Genomic DNA, 26,826 nt, shown 5'->3' on the forward strand with positions numbered 1-26,826 from the left:
TATATATATGTATATATATATATATATGAGTGCAGTTAGTGCTCCTGGGAGTAGATGTCACTAGAAAATTCTGAAGAGTTTGCAAATCAGGGATGCAGAAAAAAAAGAAGGAAGCTCTAAAGAAGAGTATGAGAAGATATTCACAGGAAAGTTGAGGTTTGCAGTGAAGTAGAGCATGACTATGAGATGTTAAGTTATCTTAGAGGTTAAACTTGGGTCTTCCTTCTGTGTGTTGAAAATGAAATCGTGCCACTAAAAGTTGACATTGCAGTCGTAGGTAGAGTCTGGAGGGCTGAATTACATGAGGGATTCCGATACGTCCTGGTTACTTGATAATCAACCCACCATTGTCCCTGAATCATCTACTACCAAAATTGGAGATGTGTGCTCTCTCCCTCCTTGGGGTGTTCTATCTCCTCATGCTGCATTCTCCATACTTGGCAACTTGAGCACAGAGATCTCACTACCACAACAAAAGAATGCATTACGTGGTTTAACTCTCCAACATCTACCACCAACTAAAATATCAGTTTTAGGTCTACTGGTCCCACAACCCCACGTTTTCTATGCAGGACTCATTTTGTTTAGGGTCTGTCCCTAATCCTGAAATATCAGATGATCAGCTCAGTTAAAGTTAATCTCTGGCCAAACGTTTTTGTGTTGGACAGAGTGTAGACCTTCTGCATTTCCATCTGCGACCCAATGGAGAGATTTCCCCTCACTTCCTGTCTTGTTACACAGGAGAAATGAGAACATGACAGTAATAAAATTTGACCAAGGTTGCAACACCTTCTTCTCAGAATAAAAGTTGTATCTGGTCTTCGTCTCTTATCTCCATCGTTGTTCCTGCCAACTCCAATGTTCCGCTTTACGTTAATGTCCCTCAAGCTCTTGTTGCAGATTCTTGTCAATTATTGTTCTTGATAAGGGGTACATAGGCTGGCTGGATGCAGGGCTTTCACTATAATGAGGTTGCCTCAGGCAGCATCTCATTGGAGGGTGGCAGGTGTAGGGGTGGTGGCAGGAGGATGGCCACAGCGTCCCAGGTTACTAAAAGCTCTTAGCTACCTGTGACATTCTGTCCGGCTTCCCACCCAGCCCCTGGCAACCAGTGACGTCAGTGAGCTGGGCAGGACACCGGACAGAGCCGCCGGACCCAGAGGTAATGACCATTCACTGACAGCACCTAGGACAACCATTCATTGATAGCACCCCCCTCCTGAACGACCATTCACCCAGCAGGCCCCCCCCACCCCTGGCCTCAGGTGACAAATAGTGTAGGTCCAGCAGTGGGTGAATGTGAATGGAGGAATTGTTTCCCATGGAGTATGCAGCTGGGTACCCCCTATCCTAATGAACCATTAAATTATGTTGTGTCATGAACTGTGAGGACCTCTTTGAAATTATTCTTCTTGATCATGGAAGAGTGGGAAAGAAGATAGAAAAACCAAATACCCAAATTATTGGAATTGATTGAACACAAGAATAAGATGTTCTTTTCTTACCACTTGGTATGGATATTACCAATTAGTTGGAGAGGATGAGGAATGTTTTCACCATTTTCAATGTTCACTGCCATCTTTTTCCGAACCTGACTGAGCATTCTTTAGTATGTGCTGGAATGGTGAAGAGCAAGAGAGAGAGATGTTCAGCATCCGTGTTGGCTCTGCTCATGCAGCACTTCGGGATTCAGTTTACCTAAGAAAAGGAGAGGAAGATTACACTCATAGGCTATGCCTGGGTAATTGAGATGAGGGACCCCTGAAATGTGTGTAGAGCGAGTCAGAGGAAGCCTATGAGCTGTCCTGGGGGATGGAGCTCGCTTCTAGTGACCGAATTTGGGTTTTTTTCAGGCTTTGTAATAGTGGGCCTTCAATCATTTACAACTAGGTAGGACCTTATGACCACTGAAGTAGAGCTTCCCATCCCAACCATATGGAAGAGCAGGCCTAAAGCTGGCCACACACGCATCGATTTTTTTCATTCGATCAATGAACGATTCGATGAAAACGATCAAATCGCATTCAAATCGAATGTACCGTTGTAGTGTCCGATCGATCGCTGATCGATTTTCTAATCGTTTGGACGTCGGCGATCGATCTGTCATGGCGGAAAATTTATTGATCGTTTATACTCGATCGAGTACCTTTTCTGTCCAAACCCGATCGAAGAATCAATCATATTGTAACCACCACCTATATATATATATAAATAAATATAATTGATCTAGCATATATAGAGCCCAGGTTTTGCGTACAATGTGTAGATTTTTAGGTGCCATAACAGTATTCACGTTGTTTTGCAAGATAAACAGGAATCGTTGAACAGGAAGGTCTCATTCCCGCCTGAACTATTACTTCCGATCGATCGAGAGTATAAATCGCATGAACATGTAACCGTACGATCGATTATTTACAATCGTATCGTGCTAAAATCGCTCGAAAACCCATTTACCGCGTGTGATTGATCGATCGAGTGTGGTTTATAAAACGATCGATGAGTGCAAACTGTACAATCGAATCGTTCATCGATCGAATGAAAACATTGATGCGTGTGTGGCCAGCTTTACACTTGGTTACACTCTTTTCTGTGGTGTTTGGTAACTCATCCCTTAAGGCAATACAAAGTATCAGCAGTTGACTGCCAGGGTTTACCTCTCTCTCTGCCTAGGAAGGAATACTGACATCCATTCAGAACGAGGAGACATGGTTTCCTTCTCGGTGCTCATTCTCCACACCCCTTTCGTTTCTCTCATGCTAATGAACGGAGCACATGTCTCCAATTAGGCATAGACACCTTATAAAAAGGCAAGTATGATTTTTTTTTCTCACTTTCCTCGCATGTATGTGCCATGCTCCTGCATTTGCAGTTAACCTTAGTTGACGCAAGGTGGCAGTGTATCTCCTAATTGGCTATATTATGGAACCTATGTAGGCTACTTTATAGATGTTTCTTCAACTTCCTATAAATATAGTGATTTGTTTTGTTTTTTGATCTAGGGGATGGATCCAAAAGTAATTGAGAAAATTGTCCAGGAGATGGGTGCCTTCTCATCTGATATGGGCGAAATCGAAGGTGTCCCCATGCTACAGGACATTTGCAAGGAGTGGGACACAATACACAGTTTCCAGGCTCGCGATGGTGATGTGGTGGTGGCCTCATACCCCAAATCAGGTGAGAAGTGGCTCAGCCTTCCAGCAGATGAAAGAATTCAGGGATATGACTACAAGCCACCGGATCCTGGGGCAACACGTCAAAACTTAAAAGAAAAGTATATTGGTTTAAGTTTCATTTTTGAGTTTTTATATTTTTAACTGTTGTTTTCTTTTTTATTTATCTCTTCCTTATGGGGTTTCTGAATAGACATATTCACAGGCACTCTGTTTCCCATTAAAACCATACAGGAAGCCACGTGGAGAAGCGGGAGAGGAGTCAATGCTTATTCTTGTGTACTGTCACTTAAACTTTTTTGTTCCCTTTTAATACTGTGGAAAAAAAACAATAAAATGTAGAAAAAAAGGAAAACACACACATACTTTTCAACAGTATTGGAAGGTTTACCTGAAGGCATTTTGTTTTTTAAGAAAATTTGCGTTTGTAGAACATTTGGTGAATTTGGAGGCTTTTTTTGCCAAAATTCTTACCAAAGGCAAAATTGGTAATTTGTTAGCAATTTCACCAAAATCATTCCGTTTATTCCTGAATAGCCTAGCTTTTAATGATTTAGGAGGACAGTTGCTGCAAAGGAAGCATACATCAGCGCTATGGTCTGAGATGCCCATGTAGAACTACAAACCCTATAGAGAATATCTGCAGGTAAGAATTTTATGACAGTGTGGGCAAAATCAGGGACACAATTTTCCAGAGGGGAAAGTCCCTAACCCAGCTGTATCCATTAAAAGTAAGAAAAGAGAAAATGGCCTTGAGTTGTTCTGGAGATCTGGTGTTGTCTCCTTGGCAGGTACGACCTGGATGCAGGAGATCATGGACTTGATACTTCAGGAAGGGGACGTGGAGAAGAGTCTGCGGGCACCATGTTTTGTCAAAGTGCCGTTTTTGGAGATGGCAAAAACATGTGAGTGACATTAAAAACACCGAAACATTCTTAAACTTAAAGGATATGTGTCAGGAACTGGATCTGAACCCAGGGCCTCTGCTGTAGCTGGCAGTTGTTCTGCCTGCTGAGCCACCTTAGAACCTTGGAAAGATCCTTGCCTGATCTCCTGTGTAATCCTCAGTTAAACCCTTGAACTTCCTATTTAAGCCACGCCTCTGCACTCCCTGTTTGCCAGATTATTGTGCTCCTGCCATTATCTTGCTTCCGACTACTCTCACCGTCTCCAGCTTCATACCTGATACCTTTGGCTCCTGACCTCGGCTTGTTCGCTGACTACGCTTCTGCCTGCTCCTCCACTACTACACTCTGCTTGTGTACCAAACCCGGCCTGTTATACTAAGAATTACCTGCTGTTTCAGCTGCTGGACTCTGAGCCTGATCTCAGATCGTGACAAAATGTCAACCCAATCACTAAATTCTCACTACACTAAAATTCTACACTAATCAGATCGCATTATAATTCATTAGTACACATATAAATCAAAACCATGATGTTGGTCATGTTTTGTTTTGTATCTGCTTTGATTTTTTTCCCGTCCCAAAGATGCAAAAGGCAGTGATAGGAAATTCCCGAAATTGAGGTTCCCCTCTTACAGAGTTGTCATCGAATCAGGTGCCCTCGTTGGAAGCCTCTTGTTCTGGTGACAGCTTGCCGATCTCGTAGAGTGAGATGTAACTGTAAACAGTGGCTCTTGGTATTTGATAGCATACATTTGGCAGATGCTGCCTGAGATGGTAGCAATGGACACCGCAAGGCCCTTACGTGGGCTCTCTACAAACATGAACAGGTAGACCTACAAAACCCAAACGTGGCACTCAAATACACCCTAATCATCCTTACTACATCTAAAGAATGTGAAGGCAACTATCAACCCTTAGAGTGGACTGGCTTGGGACAAACAAATGGAATCTCAATGTTCTCATTCTAGTGGAAAGCTGATACCACCTTAGCGAGGAAAGAGAGTCTCAGACACAAGATGACCTTGTCCTGATGAAGGACTAATAATGGAGGCTTTCAAGGCAACTTTGCCGGATGGGAAACCTTACGTGTCGAGGTAGTGGCCACTTTCTAAAAAAGCATTAGCAGCAGGATCTCCATAATACCCTCAGAAGGTGTTTTTTGCAGCACCGATAATACCAGGTCCCACAGTGACCTTGGTGGCCTGACTTGAAGGGTGATATATTTAACCCCTGCCCCAGTAATGTGATGATATTAAGCAGAATCTGTGTCCTCCAATGAACAAAAGAGAAAAAAAGTTTTGCCTTTACATACACTTTCATACGAATGAAATACAATCAGAGGCGGAACTATCGCCATAGCAACCCAGGCAGCCGCTATGAGGCCTGGGGCACAGGGGGGCTGTGCAGGCCACCTGGGTTGCTAAGGCATCGAAGGGCTGCAGGACTGTCACTGGCGGCTGTAAGGAGGAGTGCGCCGCTGTCCAGATCACCGACAACCTGTCAGTGATCTGTGCAGCGACGCATTCCTCCTCACAGTCACTATTGAGTCAGTGACAGCTGAGGTGGAGGAGGCCAGGGCCTGGCAGTGGAAGAGGAGGACGGGCCCAGCGGCAGTAGAGGAAGAGAAGGCAAGCCCTGGGCCCAACGGCGACCGTGGAGGAGAAGGTCATGGCCGGCGGTGGAGGAGGCTGACAACGGATCGGGGCTGACAGTTGAGAGGTGTTCAGGGGTGTGACCAGCCCATCTGAGACCCTGGAGAGCCCACCATAGAGAGTCTATGGTGGGCTCTGCCGGGTTACTCTCAGGTGAGCTGTGTTGGATCTCAGGTGGGCTATGTCGGGTCTCAGGTGGGCTCTGCAAGGTGTCAGGTGGGCTGTGCGGGCTCTATTGTATGTGTGGGGTCTCAAGAGGGCTCTGCAGGGTGTCAGGTGGGCTGTGCAGGGTCTATAGTATGTGCGGGGTCTCAAGTGGGCTCTGCAGGGTGTCAGGTGGGCTGTGCGGGGGTCTATGGTATGTGTGGTGTCTAAAGTGGGCTCTGCAGGGTGTTTGCCCCCATCTGTATTTAATACTTTAATACAATGTAACATTAGACATGATACAGGTATACTTCAATAAATAACCATTGACATGTCTGAACACTGATAATTTAAAGCTAAAGTGTTTCCATGTTCTACTCAGCTTTAGAGATTGCGAATACCATGCCATCTCCTCGTCTGCTTAAAATACATTTGCCAGTTCAACTTGTGCCGCCAACTTTTTGGGAGAAGAATACAAAGGTGAGAGAGTGTCAGGAAACTGCAATACAAAACAGCCTTCCTCCTTCTTAGGAGAGGGGCCATATAAGCCGCAAATCAAATATATATGTAACAAAATAAGAGAATTAATTGTCTTATTCAAAGTCCAGATTGCCAATATGTAGCGTGAATAACGATGATACGTTCTGCTCCATCAGATTGTCTACGTGGCCAGGAATCCCAAGGATTGCTTGGTCTCCTATTATTACTTTCACAAGATGGACCAAACATTGCCAGACCCCGGGCCCCTGGAAAATTTCTTCCATTTATTCCTCTCTGGAAAAGGTGAGCGACTCAAACAAGTGTCTCATTCCCTGAAGAATCCCTAGAACATGTAGAACATGGTGTAAGTCAGGGATGGTCTCGAAATGATTTGGAGTCCCTAAGCAGAACCTGATTTTTTGGTCTGCTAAGCTTTCCACAACTATGTTCCATAATCATAGAAGACCCTACAGGTCCAAAATCTGGTGGACAGGGATTGCATAATGTTGTAACAAAAGTCTTCTCTGGTCTTAGTGTCCTGGGGAAGCTGGTTTGACCATGTCATCGGATGGTGGAAAGCCAAAGACAGACATCAGATCCTGTATGTCTTCTATGAAGACATGATAGAGGTGAGTGAGAGATGTCCGAGTGGAGTGCCCATGTCCAGTCTGGTTTTGATCCTTTTTCACCCAATGCCGTTATTTTTGGGGCAGGATCCACAAAGGGAGATCCGCAAGGTCATGACCTTCTTGGAGAAGGATCTTTCTGATGAGGTTCTTCAGAAAATCCTGCAACATACCTCGTTCAAATCGATGAAGAAGAACCCTATGGTGAATTTCAGTGTTCTCCCAACTTCAGTGTTTGACCAGTCCGTTACATCCTTCATGAGGAAAGGTAACGGACTACTACCCTGGGGGTTTGATTAATACAGGGGAGCAAGGCAGTTGCTTTAGACATGCCAGGGAAGGGGGACACCACCAGACTTGTCAGCATAGAGCAGTGTTTCTTAACCTTTATTCAGTCATGACACCCTTTAGAAGTATGCAAAATCTTGATGCACCTCAGTTTAAAATGTAAATGTAAAAAAGTTTGGTTCCCCACAAAATCTATACAAGACCCTTATCCTAGATATGGATTTCAAGGGGGGACCCACCTAAAAAAAATGATGTGGACTACCCCGTTACATCAGAGTCCAACACTTTCACATCAGCCCCCCCTCCCTTCACATCAGGAGCCTCCTTCACATCAGACTCCCCAACTTTCACATCAGTCCCCCCCCCCCTTCACATCAGGAGGCCCCTTCACATCAGACTCCCCAACTTTCACATCAGAGTCTCCCTCATCACATCAGGAGCTCCCTTCACATCAGACTCCCCAACTTACACAAGAGCCCCCCTTCACATCAGGAGCCCCCTTCACATCAGACTCCCCAGCTTTCACATCAGAGTCTCGCTCATCACATCAGAAGCCCCCTTCACATCACAGGCCTACCTTATAATCATTACCACAGGGAGACACAAGTAGCTAAAAAGGAATCTTGACAGAAATGTTTCATTGTCCCTAATCTATCAAAAGCTTAGAAAAGAAAGTCCTGGCCTACTGCGTACATTTGCTGTTTGCGCCATTACAATAGCTATTAAACAAACCCCTGTGGCTCTTCTTACAGGTCAGGTCGGCGACTGGAAGAATAATTTGTCGGTGTCCCAGAACATCCTGTTCGATGAGGAATATAATAAAAGAATGGCGTCCAGCGGATTGAACTTCCGCACAGAACTGTGAACTCAAAGGACGATAATCATATATCACATTGTCTTATAAAGCTTATAAAGTGACAACGGGGGGGGGGGAGAACCTGTCCACCATTCCATGCTATTTTGTCTCTTTGAAGATGAACTCCGGGAAGATATAAAAGACACAAATCAATTAATCTCTGTAATCATTATTACATTATTAAATATATTCATTAAAATTAAACAGTGTACATAGCTAAATTTCAGCCGCTATCATCCTCTTGTGGTCCCTGCGGGGCTTGAAGTAGAACTGAAGCCAAAACATTTTTTTTCTAGTTTTGGATAGTGATTTCCCCCATTCCCTATAAGCTAATCGCCCAGGTAGGCAAAACGAATAAAAGTAAAATGGTCGAATAGTTACCTGAATCTGTGGTCACATGATGTGCCGGGTCCTGTGTCTTTATTATTTCAGACTGCAAAATGGGAGAGTACTTCTTTAGGTGCCACCTTCCATGTCTAGTGACTTGGACATTTCCTATTGGGTCCACCAGCGGGGTCCTCAACGGGTCCTGTAGATTACAGCCTTTATGCGGTGACACCACAACGAGGGGATGGCAACAAGACCTGTCAGCAGCAGACAGGCTGCAGCATTGAAGCACTAGTCTTCATTCCCAAATGAGGCACCATGGAGGGTCACATCACAGCAGATTCCGGTAAGTTTTTTTCTTCAATGGGAATGAGATGAAGGCATAAGCAGGGTTTCAATTGTGGCCAGAGATGGGCTTTAACCACTTCAAGACCAGGTGTTTAGGCCCCCTTCCTGGCCAGGCCATTTTTCAGTATTCAGCGCTGCGGTACTTTGACTGACGTTTATTCCGTCATGCAGCGCTGTACTGAAATGAATTTTATACCATTTTTTGGGGACAGATAGAGCTTTATTTCGGTGGTATTTAATCACAACTGGGGTTTTTATTTTTTACTATAATTAGGAAAAATTACAGAAAATTTGGGGAAAAAAAAGTTTTTTTTAACATTATGTTAGGAAACATTTATTATTACCCAGTTTTTTGGTAAAATATAAAAGATCGGGTCACGTCGGGTAAATAGACACCAAACATGTCAAGCTTTAAAATTGCGCGCACCCGCGAAATCGCAGAAAATTACCGTACCCAAAATTGGCCATGGGCGACGCTTTAAAAGCTTTTACCGCTCATCAGTTTAGTGTTATCAGTGATTGATGGCCCTACAATTATTGCTCTCACTCCGACGTTCGCGGCGATATGTAACATGTGCGGCGTAATGGGCGCAATCGTCTTTTTATTTTTTACTACGGCCGGCCCGGAGGTGGTTAAAGATAATTATTACCTCACCGAGATCAGAGTACTCCACTGTGGCAATGCCTTCATCTGCTTTTCTCCCCAGAAGGTCCTCCTTCCTCCTGCTGGGGATCCCTCTAGTGATAATAACGATCTATATAAAGGAAACAGGACCTCCTTCCTCCTGCTGGGGACCCCTCTAGTGATAATAACGATCTATTTAGAGGAATCAGGACCTCCTTCCTCCTGCTGGAGATCCCTCTAGAGATAACTAAAGATCTATATAGAGGAATCAGGACCTCCTTCCTCCTGCTGGGGATCCCTCTAGAGATAACTAAAGATCTATATAGAGGAATCAGGACCTCCTTCCTCCTGCTGGAGATCTTCTAGAGTTCAGTCTAAAGGTTGACTCTTTAAAGTGTGTGTAAAGGAACATTTTAGAGTTGTCTTGAGTGCAAGAGCTGAAAGGAAAACTTCCAATGGGGACAAATGTCCTGGTGCCAGATGATGGGAATTCTTTCCACTTCCTGTTGCATCTCCAAGACAGAAAGTGAAGGGAAATCTCCTAGGCAGAACACAGAGGGCAATAAATAACCCAATGGTGGTTTTCACACTTCGCTACTCTATACAACTCTAAACAAAAAGTGTTGACTTTACATACACTTTAATGAAAAGGTTGAGTTTCGTTAATGATACTGTTGCTGTATATTGTGAATGTTTTCATGCAAAGAGTTACCAAGAGTTCCAGAAACATGTTTATTCCACCAGCAACCAGCAACAAAGGATAAAAATCTGATTGACAGGTTTTGGCACTTTGCTCCGTCATTGCTGCTCTTTGCCCTACTTTGTGGGGGGGGGGGGAAAACAGCTGGTACACGAAGCACAAAACCCAATGTGTAGAGAAAAATTAACCACCAGTCCGCCCCAAATCTGTGTTAGATTGACAGACACACAGACCGTCATGTGTTGCAGCTTGTGTCCGGGGTGGTGCACAGAGAAGAGAAAGAAGGACTTGAGGAGGAGTTTCTGTTGATTCGGGTTCAGAGTTTTACCATAGAAACCAAGTCAAGAGCCCTCGGAGAATACTGCACCGTCTGGTGCCATATTTAACCTCTGTGCTACTTCTCTTTATATCCGTCATCTCTCTGGAGTTTTCACCGCTTCCGCCTTCCTCATTGTCAGCTCTGCAAAACAATCCAGCTCCCTCTCTCTTCTCTTTGTACTCCATCGCCATGGCTTTTGAGCGAAACGCAGAGCACTTTGTGGGTTACGTCATGCAGAGACCTTTTCTTGGATGCGTCTCGGGGGTCCCGCTGGACCAAAGGACGTGCGACACATGGGGCGATATTTTGAACTTCCAGGCGCACCCCGAGGACATCCTGGTGGCAGCGTACCCAAAAGCAGGTATAGAAGAGTTACAATAAACATAAGTGTGTCTGTTTATTTATTAAATTAATCAGATTACAGCTTGAGAACATTTAGTCTTTTAAGGCTGAACTCCGTTGTAATCAAATACAATACCAGAGTCCTGTATATTCTTCTTGAATCTTGGTGGGTTTTGTGTATTTCCTCCAGATCTGTGCAGTAATCCAGTGTGAGGAGCTTCCTGTAATAAAGACCGGTCACTGCTGCTCTCTCTCCAAGACACAGTCGGGCTCTCTGTCCATGACCGAATGCCTGACTTTTTAGAGGGGGTGACACCAAAATGACTGTCAGTTATTTTGGTATCTCCCCTCCAATGGTGTCACCCGGTTACGGGCCACACCCCCCTTGTGACGCCACTGAGCACAGTGATGATGTCACTGCCTCGTTATAAGGTCATATCTAGGTTTGAGAAGGAATTTGGTGCCCACAAAGTGGATTTATAAACTTTTTTGTCTATTGGGGAATATATGTAAATCATTTTTTTTCTTTAGCTTTTATTCCAACTGCAACCCATATTTAAGGGTTTCTGCCTTTTAATAGTGTCATATGGCTAAAATGTGTTCCTGTTTAAGGCTGGGGGACAACAAATTGAACAGTTTTGTGTGTCCCTTGGGGACTTTAGTGGTAAATCAATGTGGTTGCTTGATCTGCACATCTGCTACAACCATTGTCAATGTTGGGTTTTGAAGGCCAAAACACACTATCCAGCCAAGGAAGGTGCCATCTTTGCCTCTGGTTCGATTGCATTTGCCATGGTGCTGCACATGTGACCAGTCATGACACCAGTCATTAGAGGGCTTGAAAGTTGGGTTGAGAGCTGAAATAAGCACACTGGTAACCTTGACAGTTGGCCTGGCTTGAAAGTAACTGTTTTAGAAGACATTAAATATGTGAGTAAAGTTCCTCTTCAAGTTCTCTAGTGCAATGTCCCGCCATGTATTCTGAATGGCATCCCAATGCACCTTCAGATGAATATAATAACATGTGTTGTGTTGCACTGCCAAAAAATGGAAGGAAGGAGGTCCTGATTCCTTTATATAGACCTTTAGTTATCACAAGAGGCATCCCCAGCAGGAGGAAGGAGGTCCTGATTCCTCTATATAGACCTTTATTATCACTAGAGGGATCTTTAATTATCACAAGAGGAATCTCCAGCAGGAGGAAGGAAGTCCTGATTCCCCAATATAGATCTTTATTATCACCAGAGGGATTCCCAGCAGGAGGAAGGAGGTCCTGATTCCTCTATATAGATCTTTATTATCACTATAGGGATCCCCAGCAGGAGGAAGAAGGTCCTGAGGACCTTCTGGAGAGAAAAGCAGATGAAGGCATTGCCACAGTGGGGTACTCTGATCTCGGTGAGGTAATAATTATCTTTAAAGTCCATCTCTGGCCAAAATTGAAACCCTGCTTATGCCTCCATCTCATTCCAATTGAAGAAAAAACTTACCTAAATCTGCTGTGATGTGACCCTCCATGGTGCCTCATTTGGGAGTGAAGACTAGTGCTTCAATGCTTCAGCTTGGTGGCTGCTGCTGACAGGTCTTGTTGCCACCCCCTCGTTGTGGTGTCACCATACCAAAGGCTGTAATCTGCAGGACCCTATGAGGACCCTGCAGGTGGACCCAATAAAAAAATTGGAAGTCACAAGACATTGAAGTGAGCACCTAAAGAAGGGCCCTCCCATTGTGCATATCATGTGACCACAGATTCAGGTAACTATTCGGACCATTTTATTTTAATTTTTTACCTACCTGGGCGATTAGCTAATGGGGGATGGGGGGATTCCTTGGCTAGAGCTCAACCTGTTGCACTTACACATTACTTAGCTTGCTCATCACATGAAAACAATATATCTGAGGCTAGGTCCACTTTAATATTATTGTCTGTTATAACATCTTTGTGCTATTGCCTTCTAGGTATCACCTGGATGCAGGAGATTGTGGACATGATATATACGGATGGTGATACAGAGCGGTGCCGCCGAGGACCAACCTACGACAGACACCCCTTCATTGAGGCCGTAGCCCCAAAACCTGTTCCGTCAGGTGAGTTTTCCTTTAAGAATCCAACGAGGCCTAAGAGAAACCCAGTGAAAGTTTATTTCATTGGACCTACTTATGTTTAAGGGTTGCAGTTAGCAGACAGCATGAAGCCACCACGGATATTAAAGACCCACCTTCCCGTCCAGCTCCTTCCTCCATCCTTCTGGGTTCAGGACTGCAAGGTGAGGAAAGCCAAGAGAAGAAAAATGCTTTACTGAATGAAAATGATCCCTCGTGTTCTGCTTTCTGTTGATCCAGAGAATGGTGTACAATTTAGTTTATCTATAAGTTTATTTTTGGATAGAGTGAGGAAGCTTCAGAAGAACCTCTTTTTCTCTCAGTGTCCCATTGGGGAGATTTCACTTCACTTCCTCTCTTTTAAACACAAGTGAGAGAATCTGTCATCGGAACAGGTTTCCCCATCGGAAGATTTCCCCTCTATCCTTGTTTCTGTGACAACTGTAACATTTTGTATTTCCCATCACCTTCTGTAGAGGTGACAACCAGGACGAGTATGGAAGAAGAGCCTCCCCACCAGGGAAACAGAAAACAATAAACATATAAATAGTCTAGAATTGAAGCAACACACTACAATATTCAAGTCCAGATGTAAGTTTATTTGCACAGAAGACAATGCATTTCGGCAGCTACTTGCTCCCCATCACCACCTTCATCAGGTCTTGAGGAAACAAGGAGGCTGCTTGGATCATCTGCTGACAAATGCTGTGCTAATCCAACCACTATCCATACCCCCAATTATTTATGGGTCCGCATACATTGTTTCTTTAATCTTCAAGCCTGATAAATGGGGTGGAGATTATCACACAAAACGTGTTGGCTTCAGTAAATAAATGTCTTTGGAATTAACTTATATCGGGACTTGAATATTATATAGGCCTTATACTTCAATTGAAGGCCTATTCATCTTCATTACAACCCAGGGTGACCATGCAAATCCTTCGATTTAGAAGATGCCAGCCCAATATCCAGGTCACCTATAGTCATGCCATCATTATACTGTTGGATGAGAACAGCAATTTAATATTAATATGTAGGGAGACTTCAGGGTTCCAATGCCTTTAATCCACTCATTTAAGAGTAATACAAATGTGACCCAGGTCCCACATCTTCCCTACTCCATCTCCAACCCAACATTTCCCTGATTGTGTATTACTCCTGTGAATATATTTGGATTGTCGCCTTCACATAGCCACGAATAGGAAGCTCTAGAAGACATAAGTCTGGCATTTGTAGAAATGATCTGGTCAATAATCCTTCGTGTTACTTTCTTCTTCTGCACAGGTTATATACATCGCTAGGAATGCAAAAGATAGCATGGTGTCTTACTTTCACTTCCAGAGGATGAACAAGGGTCTCCCGGACCCTGGAAACTGGGAGGCTTACTTCTCAAAGTTCCTGACAGGAGATGGTGAGTAAATGAAGCAACAGAGATTAAGAAACAGAAAAAAACATGACATTTCCCCTATATACCCCCAGGACAAACATTGGCCTTTCCCCTATACCCCACCCCCAACACACACATTGGCCTTTCTCCTATATCCCATTCCCAACACACACATTGGCCTTTCTCCTATATCCCACCCCCAGCACACACATTGGCCTTTCCCCTATATCCCATTCCCAACACACACATTGGCCTTTCTCCTATACCCCACCCCCAACACACACATTGGCCTTTCTCCTATATCCCACCCCCAGCACACACATTGGCCTTTCCCCTATATCCCATTCCCAACACAGGCATTGGCCTTTCTCCTATATCCCACCCCCAGCACACACATTGGCCTTTCCCCTATATCCCATTCCCAACACACACATTGGCCTTTCTCCTATATCCCACCCCCAGCACACACATTGGCTTTTCACCTATATACCATTCCCAACACACATTGGCCTTTCCCCTATATCCCATTCCCAACACACACATTGGCCTTTATCCTATATCCCACCCCCAGCACACACATTGGCCTTTCACCTATATTCCACCCCCAGCACACACACATTGGCCTTTCCCCTGTAACCCACCCCTCGGCATACACATTGGCTTTTCCCCTATAGCCTGCCCCCAGCACATACATTTGCATTAACCTTATATCCCAGCCAAGCACACATTGACCTTTCCTCTATATCCTACCCCCACTACACACATTGGCCCTTCTCCTACATCCTGCCCCCAGCACACACATTGGCCTTTCTCCTATATCCTGCCCCCAGCACATACATTGGCCTTTCTCCTATATTCCACCCCCAGCACATACATTTGCATTAACCTTATATCCTACCCTCTGGACACATCCCTCACTTCCCAGCATCCATGCCCATAGTGATATATGCTGAATGTGAATATTAAATGCATTTTTGTATCTATTCTTTCTAATAGTGCAGTGGGGAAGCTGGTTTGACCACGTCCTAGGATGGTGGAAGGCCAAAGATCAGCATCAAGTGCTTTACACCTTCTATGAGGACATGATTGAGGTGAGTAGGTGCCTAACACATGAAAAACAGAACATCTCTTTGTTGAACCACAATTCATTGCCTCGTTCTGGACAGGATCCGAGGCGCGAGATCTCGAAAGTCATGAGGTTCCTGGGAAAGGATCTTTCGGAGGAAGTCCTGGAGAAGATCTACCAGCACACCACCTTCCAGGCTATGAAGGAGAATCCCATGGCCAATTACAGCACCATGCCGTCATTTGTCATGGATCAGTCTGTCTCGCCCTTCATGAGAAAAGGTTCATTCCGTAAACCTAAATAATAAACTTAGTCACGGCCCGTATGCCAAAGACACGTATCTGCCCTTCCTGTGGCGGTAATCAACGGCCAGGGGCAGGGGTTTAGAGATGAAGAGGCTGGATTGGCTGTTGACTTTTGAGAAAAAGTCTTCCTTTGGGTTTGGGGGAAAGAAGGGGTGTGTTGGAAACATCCCAATGGAGTGAATTATGAACAACTACATTTACGAGCTTGGGGAATGGAAAGGTCCACTTTAAGATGTCAGCCGGTGATAGAACCTAGCTGGGTCCATTAAAATTTTCCGTTGGAGTTGATCTTAAAGTAAACTTTGGATGCTGTCACTGCTGACCTTCTGAAATACTGAGTGCCTGGCTGTCAAGCTGATCCACTGGCAGCAATGCTTTGTGTTCTGGCTAAGGACTTTTGACTTCTCTTTGACTTTCTTGACCTGCATTTTTTTCTTTCTGGGTTGGTGACTTGGAAGGTACAGCTACCTGTGCTCAGCAAAGCAGCCAGGCAAGTAGCTTTCTCAACAAGCAGGTAAACAATGGCAGCTAACACGTTTACTTTAAAGAGATCCGCTCACCTTGCCCTGATTGGGCAAGGTGACAGGGTCTCTTTAAAGCCAACACTCCCACCACCACCACCTTGTACTTGCCTCTCCAGTGCTCCCCTGCCACTCCTCCCTCTGTCAAAGCTGCTGCAGAATATCCAGTGTTAGAGCTTACAGTGAGCGCTTACATCACCTCCTCCATCATATGACAGTGTTCAGTCCCCAGTGCCCTGAGGAAGCTGGTTTGATCATGTACAAGGATGGTGGAAAGCCAAAGATCTCCATCAAGTGCTTTATATCTTCTACGAGGACGTGATTGAGGTTAGTAGCCTGACGCGTGAAAACCAAAATATCACTTTGTTGAACCACCATTCATTGCCTCCATCATATGACAGTGTTTGGTCCCCAGTGTACCACGTGGTAGGATGGTGGAAGGCCAAAGGTCACCATCAAGTGCTTACCTCACCCCCTCAATCATATGACAGTGTTTGGCCCCCAGTGCCCTGGGGAAGCTGGTTTAACCACATACTAGGATGGTGGAAAGCCAACGATCACTATCAAGTACTTACATCACCCCCTCCATCATATGACAGTGTTCGGTCCCCAGTGTACCACGTACTAGGGTGGTGGAACGCCAAAGATCACCATCAAGTGCTTGCATCACCCCCTCAAGTGCAAACATCACCTCCTCCATTATATGTGTTTGGTCCCCAGTGCCCTGAGGAAGCTGGTTTGATCATGTACTAGGATGGTGGAAGGCCAAATATCTCCATTAAGTGCTTTACATCTTCTACGAGGACGTGATTGAGGTGAGTAGGTGCCTGACAGGTGAAAAAGAAAACATCTCTTTGTGGAACCACCATTCATTGCCTCCATCATATTACAGTGCTCGGCCCCCAATGTACCACGTACTAGGACGGTGGAAAGCCAAAGATCACCATCAAGTACTTACCTCACCCCTTCCATCATATGACAGTGTTTGGTCCCAAGTGCCCTGGGGAAGCTGGGTTGACCATGTACTAAGATGGTTGAAGGCCGAAGATCACCATCAAGTGCTTGCATCACCCCCTCAAGTGGAAACATCACCTCCTCCACTATATATGACAGTGTTTGGCCCCCAGTGCCCTAGGGAAGCTGGTTTGACCACGTACTAGGATGATGGAAGGCCAAAGAACACCATCATGTACTTACATCACCCCCTCCATCATATGACAGTATTTGGTCCCCAGTGTACCACGTACTAGGATGGTGGAACGCCAAAGATCACCATCAAGTGCTTACATCACCACCTCCATCATATGACAGTGTTTGGTCCCCAGTGCCCTGGGGAAGCTGGTTTGCCCATGTACTCGGATGGTGGAAGGCCAAAGATCACCATCAAGTGCTCACATCAACCCCTCCATCATATGACGGAGTTTGGTCCTGATGATTGGCCGCTGGGCCAAACCATTGCATCACAGGGGGAAAGGTTCTATGTTCCCCACAGGCAGAAGCGCCGGCTATTTTCTGTTGCTTGTGACAGAGGAATGGAGCAGCGGGGGAGCTCTGGAGAGAGGAGTATAAATGGGTGGACTTTAAAGAGACCCTGTCACTTTGAACTGAATGGGTAAGGTCGAGGTGACATGTCCTCTTTAAATAAATTGGAACTAAAATAGTTTCAGTTTCTCCTGGCTTCTTTTTTTCCCAAAAAACCTGTCTGTCCACGAATATGAACAACCGTCATCAGAAACATTAACACGGCTTCTCTCCTCCCTCAGGTATAGTGGGGGATTGGAAGAACCATTTCACCGTCTCTCAGAATATAACATTCGAAGAGGAATACAAGAGGAGGATGGAGGGGCGAGGCTTGATTTTCCGCACTCAGCTCTGAAGGTTGATCGCCTCTCGCTCTACGCGTTTGCAGTTCGATGTTATTCTCACTAACCTGTAATGTACAAAGTTGCAGAATTTGCACTGGCTCTCCGGCCTCCATTCTTTTTTATATAGCACATAAAAAAAACTCATGAAAATAAAGTGATGGGGCGTTGGGTCATTATTACCGGTATCCCCGTGGGCTCCCCCCTGGAATTCGGGGGCCCCAAGCGGCTGCCTGCTCTGCCTTCATTATATCCCCCGGTATCTGCTGCACTTAGGTAGAAGAAAGACCAAGGCTGACCATCGCTGGACCACCATAATGCTTGGAATAGAGAGTGGTCATTGGGCAGCGTGGTCACATGACCATGCTGCCCAATTAGAATCTCTTCTTTGTTCCAGGACGCCATCCCGGAGGAAAGAAAATACTCTCATTGGACAGCGCGGCTGTCAGGTAACCCGCACTACCCAAAGACCACTCACCATTCCAAGCGTAATGATGCTACTCGGCCTCCGGGGACTGTGTAGTGAAGTTTTCAAGTGTCAGGACCGATATACTGGCTGGCATGGGCGGTGGTCATCCCCGCAGCTAAGGGCAGTGGAGTAGAGGAGGGGAAGGGTGTGGAGGGTGTTGTTAGTTCACCTTTGGAATATTGCATTGAAAGATACAATAAGAAAGCAGCTGTTGCTGCAATATTTGCTTTTCAGCCAGCGCTCTGCAGTACTTCTTTCCCACCTCTAGATGCCCTCAGTCTGATGTCCAGCATCGTTCGACCCACTTCCTCTAAGCCCAGGTCGCCCTGGACCCACCCCCACGGCTTATGACTGGACAGTGAAAGAGAAGCAGGCCAGTGATAAGCTCATCTATTTGTCACTCTGCTCTCTCCTCCTATCAGCACATGAACTGGTTGGCTCCCCTGGTGCAGCTTCTCCTTCTCTGAGATCTGCTGTACAGGGACTGCAACAGACTGGAACCAAGTCAAACTAGAGCACATACACAGCTGATATTTAAAAATTAAGCTTTATGATGTATTCATGATTACAGCACTGCATTCATTTGTATCGTTATTAATATGCACCAGGAGCTCATCGTCCGGGCCAAGCTATCCACCATTGAAGTGAATGGGGAAAGCGCTTCCCATTCAATGAAACCACTCTTGGTTTATGGAGAGCTCTGATTGGATGGGAGCTAGTAAGTGACAACCGTCTTAGCAAATCACATGAACAAGAGGGCGGAACCCACTGGGACTGACCCACCGCGAGACTAAAGAAACCTAAACTAGCTTCCAGCCTCCCTATAAGTAGCTACATTCTCCATTCAGTGCCAGTTTTTCGCCTACTTACGCCCAGTTAGCGCCACTTCTGCTCCCACTTACACCCCAGCTAGTCCCTCTCCCCACCAGACATTTCGGCATTGCCCTTAACCAATATGGCGTCTGAGCTACTTCCGGGAATCTCGGAAGTGCCTGCCGCGTATACTAACCCTCTGTGACCCTGACACGTATCAGGTCAGGCCACGATTGCGCCGCGGGGCGTGACGGGAAGTGGAGTACTGCTGGGCTCTTCGAGGTTGTGCTCTCTGTGAGGAGCAGAGTGAGGAGAACTACAACTCCCGGCAGGCAGCGTGGCTTCTCTACCAGCACCCGGGAAGATGTCGGGGAAAGTGAAGGTTCGAGCGGCTGCTAATGCCGATTCTATGTCAGGAGCCGTGTCCGTGAATGAGAGGATCCTAAGGGACTGCCACAGCCTGTACATCGAGCCTGATAATGGTGAGACCCTATTCATAGACAATGTATAACCTGACAGTGGGGAGAACCCATCTATATACAATGTATACCCTGACAATGGTCAGACCCCCATCTATATACAATGTATACCCTGACAATGGTGAGACCCCCATCTATATACAATGTATATTCTGACAATGGTCAGACCCCCATCTATATACAATGTATATTCTGACAATGGTCAGACCCCCATCTATATACAATGTATACCCTGACAATGGTCAGACCCCATCTATATACAATGTATACCCTGACAATGGCCAGACCCCATCTATATACAATGTATACCCTGACAATGGTCAGACCCCCATCTATATACAATGTATACCCTGACAATGGTCAGACCCCCATCTATATACAATGTATACCCTGACAATGGTGAGACCCCCATCTATATACAATGTATATTCTGACAATGGTCAGACCCCCATCTATATACAATGTATATTCTGACAATGGTCAGACCCCCATCTATATACAATGTATACCCTGACAATGGTCAGACCCCATCTATATACAATGTATACCCTGACAATGGCCAGACCCCATCTATATACAATGTATACCCTGACAATGGTCAGACCCCCATCTATATACAATGTATATTCTGACAATGGTCAGACCCCCATCTATATACAATGTATATTCTGACAATGGTCAGACCCCCATCTATATACAATGTATATTCTGACAATGGTCAGACCCCCATCTATATACAATGTATATTCTGACAATGGTCAGACCCCCATCTATATACAATGTATATTCTGACAATGGTCAGACCCCCATCTATATACAATGTATATTCTGACAATGGTCAGACCCCCATCTATATACAATGTATATTCTGACAATGGTCAGACCCCCATCTATATACAATGTATATTCTGACAATGGTCAGACCCCCATCTATATACAATGTATATTCTGACAATGGTCAGACCCCCATCTATATACAATGTATATTCTGACAATGGTCAGACCCCCATCTATATACAATGTATATTCTGACAATGGTCAGACCCCCATCTATATACAATGTATATTCTGACAATGGTCAGACCCCCATCTATATACAATGTATATTCTGACAATGGTCAGACCCCCATCTATATACAATGTATATTCTGACAATGGTCAGACCCCCATCTATATACAATGTATATTCTGACAATGGTCAGACCCCCATCTATATACAATGTATATTCTGACAATGGTCAGACCCCCATCTATATACAATGTATATTCTGACAATGGTCAGACCCCCATCTATATACAATGTATATTCTGACAATGGTCAGACCCCCATCTATATACAATGTATATTCTGACAATGGTCAGACCCCCATCTATATACAATGTATATTCTGACAATGGTCAGACCCCCATCTATATACAATGTATATTCTGACAATGGTCAGACCCCCATCTATATACAATGTATATTCTGACAATGGTCAGACCCCCATCTATATACAATGTATATTCTGACAATGGTCAGACCCCCATCTATATACAATGTATATTCTGACAATGGTCAGACCCCCATCTATATACAATGTATATTCTGACAATGGTCAGACCCCCATCTATATACAATGTATATTCTGACAATGGTCAGACCCCCATCTATATACAATGTATATTCTGACAATGGTCAGACCCCCATCTATATACAATGTATATTCTGACAATGGTCAGACCCCCATCTATATACAATGTATATTCTGACAATGGTCAGACCCCCATCTATATACAATGTATACCCTGACAGTGGTCAGACCCCCATCTATATACAATGTATAGCAATATATACTCTTCCTTATAGTCTGCCTTGTATGTCCTGTAGACAGTGTTGCCCCCTGCCCCGTCCATCCCTCCCCCCCCCCAGCTGTATAACTTTCTTGTTTCCTCTGCAGGTCTCATCGCTTTGGCCGCCCACCTGGGTCTCACCTTCCTCCCTCCCCGCAAGAAGATCACTGTGATGTTGATGGGGAATCACTCTGCTGGGAAGAGCAGCTTCATCAACTGGTTAGTGTGTGGTAAAATGTGGGGATTCTGTGACTTGTAGTCCCTCTGTCGCTCAAATTGGGGGGCACAATGGCATCCTCTCATCTCTCCTATGAATGGGGAGAGAGACGGAGCGCTGAGTCTGACAAATGGATGGAAGGTAACCTTTCACTCGCATTGCAGACTAGACGAAGGGCTCACGGGCGGCGGCTGGTGCTCGGCTATCCGAGATCCCCTGGATCTACATTTAAACTTGCAAAGATGTAAGAAGCTCTTCACTGTGTTGTATTGTTCAACCGTAACAAGCTTTATTGACACCAGACTAGGCCAGACAGGCATTCTCTTCCCCGTCAGATGTGGCTCTGCCTCTGATGCCTTAAAGAGAGTAAAATGTTCTCTTCCCAATACTTAGAGACAGCATATGACACTGCAACTAATCGGGCAGCCACAAGCATGACTCCCAGAGGCAGATGTATGATGGCATGTATAGTTTCACCACAGCTGGAGGGCTGAAGTTTGCATACCCCGGGTTTGGATGAACACATTTGCCTTTTATGATGGGAATGCAAAAATGCTGATTTGCATGTCCATCCTTTTTTTTAGGTACATCGAGGAACATATCCAGAGGACGGGAGTCGCCATCGAGACGCAGGGATTCACCTTCATCACAAGCGGCCGCAAGAGGGAGACACTGACTGTAAGTCATAGGAGGGATTGGATCTGACGGCGCTGCTTACATTTTGATGTGTGTCATTACAGAGCCAAACCTCTAAATCGGGGGTAGGCAACCTCATCACTCCTGCTGTACCAAAACTACAAATCCCTGTGTAACATGAAGCATGGTCGCATACAGCATACCCAACAACCCCCCCGCCCTTTCCCTAAATCGCTGGGTGCAGCTTTTACATGCAACGTAGCTACAGCCACATTACTACAAGTCCTATCTTCCACTGCAGCAGAGGTACTAAGTGATGTCACCACAATTGTACTCCAGCCGCACTGCCTCCAGCCCCATAACAGATGTTCTCTATATATACCTGGTGTGTGGGGTATGCATGGCAGGAGCTTGTGCATTGCACCTGCGACTCACAGATCATGGTTCCAATGCTTTGCAAGCTTCTATGCAAAATAGATCATAAATACACATTGATCATAGGCTCAGTGTTGCTGCACTTGGTACTTTTTTTTGCAGATGGTGGACTGTGCCTTTAACTTTGCAGCTCAGTATGTCCGTCATCATTATGCGGACACCTTTCCCCAGGATAAAATCTTGCAATTGTTCCTGTAATACTAAGAATTATTATACCATTCTCTAAAGTAGTTGTGGCCCCTCATAAGACATAAAGTGGCCCCGTGAAGATTAATTCAGCTGCGTTGCTTTACTTGACTTGGCCATGCTCGTCAGTGTGCGTTTCTTTTTATATTGGCCGACCTTATGATACCGGTATTACTTTTGTTTGTTTGCGCAGGGAGATGCAACGCTTCACCTGTATCCTCACTTCAAACCTCTGCAGTCCTTCCAAGGTAAGAAAACTTCCTGCCTGTCTGCTGAGCTCTCATCATTGAAAACTGAGCTCCAGATAAACTTTGCTCCGTGTTGACAGCTGCATATCCGCCGCTGAGCCGGTTTGTCTGCTCATTCCAATTACATATTTCTTCTGGTTTCTCTCCCCTGTAGGTGTTTCTGAATACCTCTGCACAGAGATCTCCACTTCCCGCCAGAAAAAGTTCGGCCTTGTCACCTTTGTGGACACTCCGGGGCTGGTGGACGGAGACATGAAGTACCCCTTTGATGTGAACAACGCCCTCTTGTGGTTAGGTCAGTGAATACAGAAGGACCATTACAGCAAACGTTCATAAACTGAATACAGGAGATCTCAGGGTGCCATTAACCACTTACCGTCCGCCCGTAGTAAAAAAACGGACGGACGGCGCTGCAGCATTGGCGGGTTGCCGTCGCCAGACGGCATTTTTTTTCTGCTCGCGCGCGCCCCCTAGCGGGCACGCACGGGCAGAAAAGACCCGACCAATGCAAACACCCGTTACCGGGTGTTTCACATATAGGCGATCAGCGGCTCCATAGCACGCCGATCGTCTATATGTGCTCGTTTCCAAAGCCCCGCGCGCGGCCGCCGCCGGTTTTTTTTTAATCCCCCCGACCCCTCACCTTGAATTCCGGGATCCGCTTCCCCATCTGCGGCCCGGGACCGGCTCGGAGGGCGTCAGGAGGAGGAGGACGGGAGATCAGCTCCTTGCTGATCTCCGTCCGGGCTGTGAATGCAGAAGTGATGTGTATTACATCACTTCCGCATTCACCTGTCAGTCATCTGGCTGCTATAGCCAGAGAGAAGAAGCTGATGAAGCAGATCTCTGCTTCATCAGCTTCTTTTGGGGTCCACAGGTGACACATGACGGAATAAATGTCAGTCAAAGTACCGCAGCGCTGAACACTGAAAAATGGCCGGGCCAGGAAGGGGGTGTAACACCGCGGATGTCAACTGGTTAAGGTGCATTTCTGAGTGCAAAAAAAAAAAAAAGAATTCAGCTCATATCTTTAATGCATGTGTAGTCTCTGTACAGACGCTGCAAGTACAGAAAAATACCTGTGTATACTGATAGAAATTTAGTGGGCTAACTTTCAATAGTGAGCTGACAATCCTGCTGCTGATGCACTGAAATCACAGTACTGTTGTCAGCCCTGCCTGAGTTCTTCCTAGCTGGACTACAGAACAGGGGAGCATGCAGCTGCAAATGCTGACTTAACCCCTTCGTGACTGACGACGTACAGTGTACGTCGCCAGCATCGGGGCTGTTTAAACAGACTCCCGGTGACTTTTGCCGCCGGGACTCTGTTTAAACTTGTAGAGCCGACTGTCGGCTTTACAACAGGAGTGACATTTTATACCGGGACCTTATGGTGCGTGCATCAAAACTCGATGCTATTTTTGTATTGTATATTGCATTGCAGTACATGCTCAAGCTTACCATCTGCATCAAAGTGATCCCTCTCTGGCCAGTCCCTACCGTGCCCCATATCGGCACTAGATGTCCATTAAAGTATGCCGTAAGCGTTTCACATTTACACAGTAGAGAAGGGACTTTGACGCAGCTGGTCAGACTTTGATGCGGTTGGTCGCAGGGGGGTGACTTTGACGCTCCTGAATAACAGAGGAAGGTTTTGGATGGATATGTGTAGGTACAGCTTGAGTAATAAAGCCCACATGTGGCCTGACACGTAGGGGGGAATACAAATCTCACATTTTATAATACATCTATAGATACGAAAGTCTTTTTGTACAGTAAGGCCCCGTTCACACTTAGCGATTTATTGCGCGGTAATTCCCGCGATATCGCGGCTATTTACCGCGCGATATCGCTCTCCAATGCTTGGCAATGGTGCAAAGGTTCCTGCTGTCGCGGGTCGTGCGTCGCTACAGCAGAACCATTTTTGGAGCGGATTTTGCCGCGATTCGAGCTTGCTCAATGCAAGCATTTGCGCGATATCGCGCAAATACAAACGCGCGAATTGCGAATCGCGCAGTGTGAATGGGGCCTAAGAAAAAATTTCATGTGTCTGTCCCTCAGGAGAGCTGTGCGACCTGGTGCTGGTTTTCTTTGACCCTATGGGTCAGGCACTGTGTAAACGCACGCTGGACATCGTGGAGAAGATCAACGAAAAGCACGGCGATAAACTGCGCTTCTACCTGAGCAAAGCGGACGACGCCGGAGGAGAGAGCGACCGCCAGGTAATGGAGGAACCTCTACAAGCCCATATAATGTTTTGTTGCTGACCGTATGCGTGCTGTTAGTGCTTAATGTAATCCATCAGAGGAAAGATCGTTCCCTTGTATGAGCAGCACATGTGTAGACTTTTTATTGTTTGAGAAAAGAACATGTCATGGGTGGAGGGGGGAACTTGTAGATCAGGGGTAGCCAAACTGCAGCCCTCCAGCTGTGCTGAAACTACAAATACTATCATGCATTTGCCTCGGTAGGCCTTGCCTGAGGACGTCAGTCTTGCAACGCTTAATGGGACTTGTAGTTTCATCACAGAGTGCTGCAGTTTGGCTACTCCTGTTGTAGAAGGTTATAAAATACCGTCAATTACACGTTTTGGGGTACATTCCTGGGTGCTTATATGGAGTGCTTGTGATAATGGGGCAGTGTTAGATGTTAAAGGAGAACTATGAGGGGGGGGGTGCTTTTCACTCACCTCATAGTTCTAGCTGACCTGTGACAATGAGACTGTCACAGGTCGGCTCAGTAGATCGAGAGGTGAGCGAACACATAACGGCGCTCGCTCACTTCTCGATCCTGTCGCAGATCTCTGCCGTGACAGGGGAGGGGCTGGATTCCCCGCTCCGATCCGCCAGCGCTGACTGGCGGAACGGACGGGGGAGGGTACAGCTGGCTCTGCCTCTAGATAGGCAGAGCCAGCTGTCACTCACGCAGCTGGGCGGATCCCGGCACAATTGTCGGGATCCGCTGCGGCGTCTCAGTATACCGCGAGCTGTAGCTCCCTATATACTGAGCCTAGGGTGACGGGAGGACGCTAGTTTGTGTCCTCCCGTTGCCCTAAGGAGAACTATGGGGAAAAGACTTAACCCCCTAGTTCTCCTTTTTAAAGAGGAATGCCAGGATTGTCAAAAGTTAACCCTTGCAGTTTGTCTTTCCCTGCAAGGGTTAAGTGCTCGTTTTGGTCCAGGGGCACAAATAAAGAAAAATATACTTAGCTGATCCTCAATCCCACCTGGCTGCTTGATTGGCCCCCACAGAATCTTTTTCACCGCCGGGCTCTGGCGTTCTAAGGACCGTTGACGTCATCGGGTCTAATGCAGGTCCATTCACCTGCATCTGACATGAGGATGCCGAGGAACATTCCACAATGGCAGGGGGAGAGAGGTGGGTGCAGACCGCCGCAGGATCGAGGATCAGGCGAGTGCATCTTTCTTCCAGCCCCTAGACCAAAATGAGCAGTTAACCCTTGCAGGGGGGGGGGGGGGGT

General features: G+C 45.9%; 3 protein-coding genes across 3 annotated transcripts in view; all 3 read left to right on the forward strand.

Moving 5' to 3' along the window:
* Nucleotides 1-2,998: 2,998 nt before the first annotated feature.
* LOC108789178 (sulfotransferase 1C1-like) lies at nucleotides 2,999-8,168 on the forward strand. The gene is made up of 7 exons (XM_018559122.1): nucleotides 2,999-3,174; nucleotides 3,962-4,075; nucleotides 6,257-6,354; nucleotides 6,531-6,657; nucleotides 6,889-6,983; nucleotides 7,068-7,248; nucleotides 8,021-8,168. The coding sequence occupies exons 1-7, from the start codon at nucleotides 3,003-3,005 to the stop codon at nucleotides 8,131-8,133; spliced, it is 900 nt and encodes a 299-aa protein (XP_018414624.1). The 5' UTR covers nucleotides 2,999-3,002; the 3' UTR covers nucleotides 8,134-8,168.
* Nucleotides 8,169-10,321: 2,153 nt separating this feature from the next.
* Nucleotides 10,322-18,062, forward strand: LOC108789177 (sulfotransferase 1C1-like). Its single transcript, XM_018559121.1, has 7 exons — nucleotides 10,322-10,804; nucleotides 12,745-12,873; nucleotides 12,955-13,052; nucleotides 14,173-14,299; nucleotides 15,272-15,366; nucleotides 15,442-15,622; nucleotides 17,931-18,062. The coding sequence occupies exons 1-7, from the start codon at nucleotides 10,633-10,635 to the stop codon at nucleotides 18,041-18,043; spliced, it is 915 nt and encodes a 304-aa protein (XP_018414623.1). The 5' UTR covers nucleotides 10,322-10,632; the 3' UTR covers nucleotides 18,044-18,062.
* Nucleotides 18,063-19,599: 1,537 nt separating this feature from the next.
* The window catches only part of LOC108789190, a 15,473-nt gene continuing 8,246 nt past the window's right edge, over nucleotides 19,600-26,826 (forward strand). The window contains exons 1-6 of the mRNA XM_018559143.1: nucleotides 19,600-19,793; nucleotides 21,731-21,842; nucleotides 22,425-22,518; nucleotides 23,291-23,345; nucleotides 23,500-23,640; nucleotides 25,407-25,567. Of these exons, the coding sequence (XP_018414645.1) occupies nucleotides 19,676-19,793; nucleotides 21,731-21,842; nucleotides 22,425-22,518; nucleotides 23,291-23,345; nucleotides 23,500-23,640; nucleotides 25,407-25,567 (681 nt within the window). The 5' untranslated portion in view covers nucleotides 19,600-19,675. The remainder of the gene's footprint in view (nucleotides 19,794-21,730; nucleotides 21,843-22,424; nucleotides 22,519-23,290; nucleotides 23,346-23,499; nucleotides 23,641-25,406; nucleotides 25,568-26,826) is intronic.

Source organism: Nanorana parkeri, unplaced genomic scaffold (genome assembly GCF_000935625.1).
Source record: "Nanorana parkeri isolate BGI_ZX_2015 unplaced genomic scaffold, ASM93562v1 scaffold379, whole genome shotgun sequence".
Taxonomy (NCBI): domain Eukaryota; kingdom Metazoa; phylum Chordata; class Amphibia; order Anura; family Dicroglossidae; genus Nanorana; species Nanorana parkeri.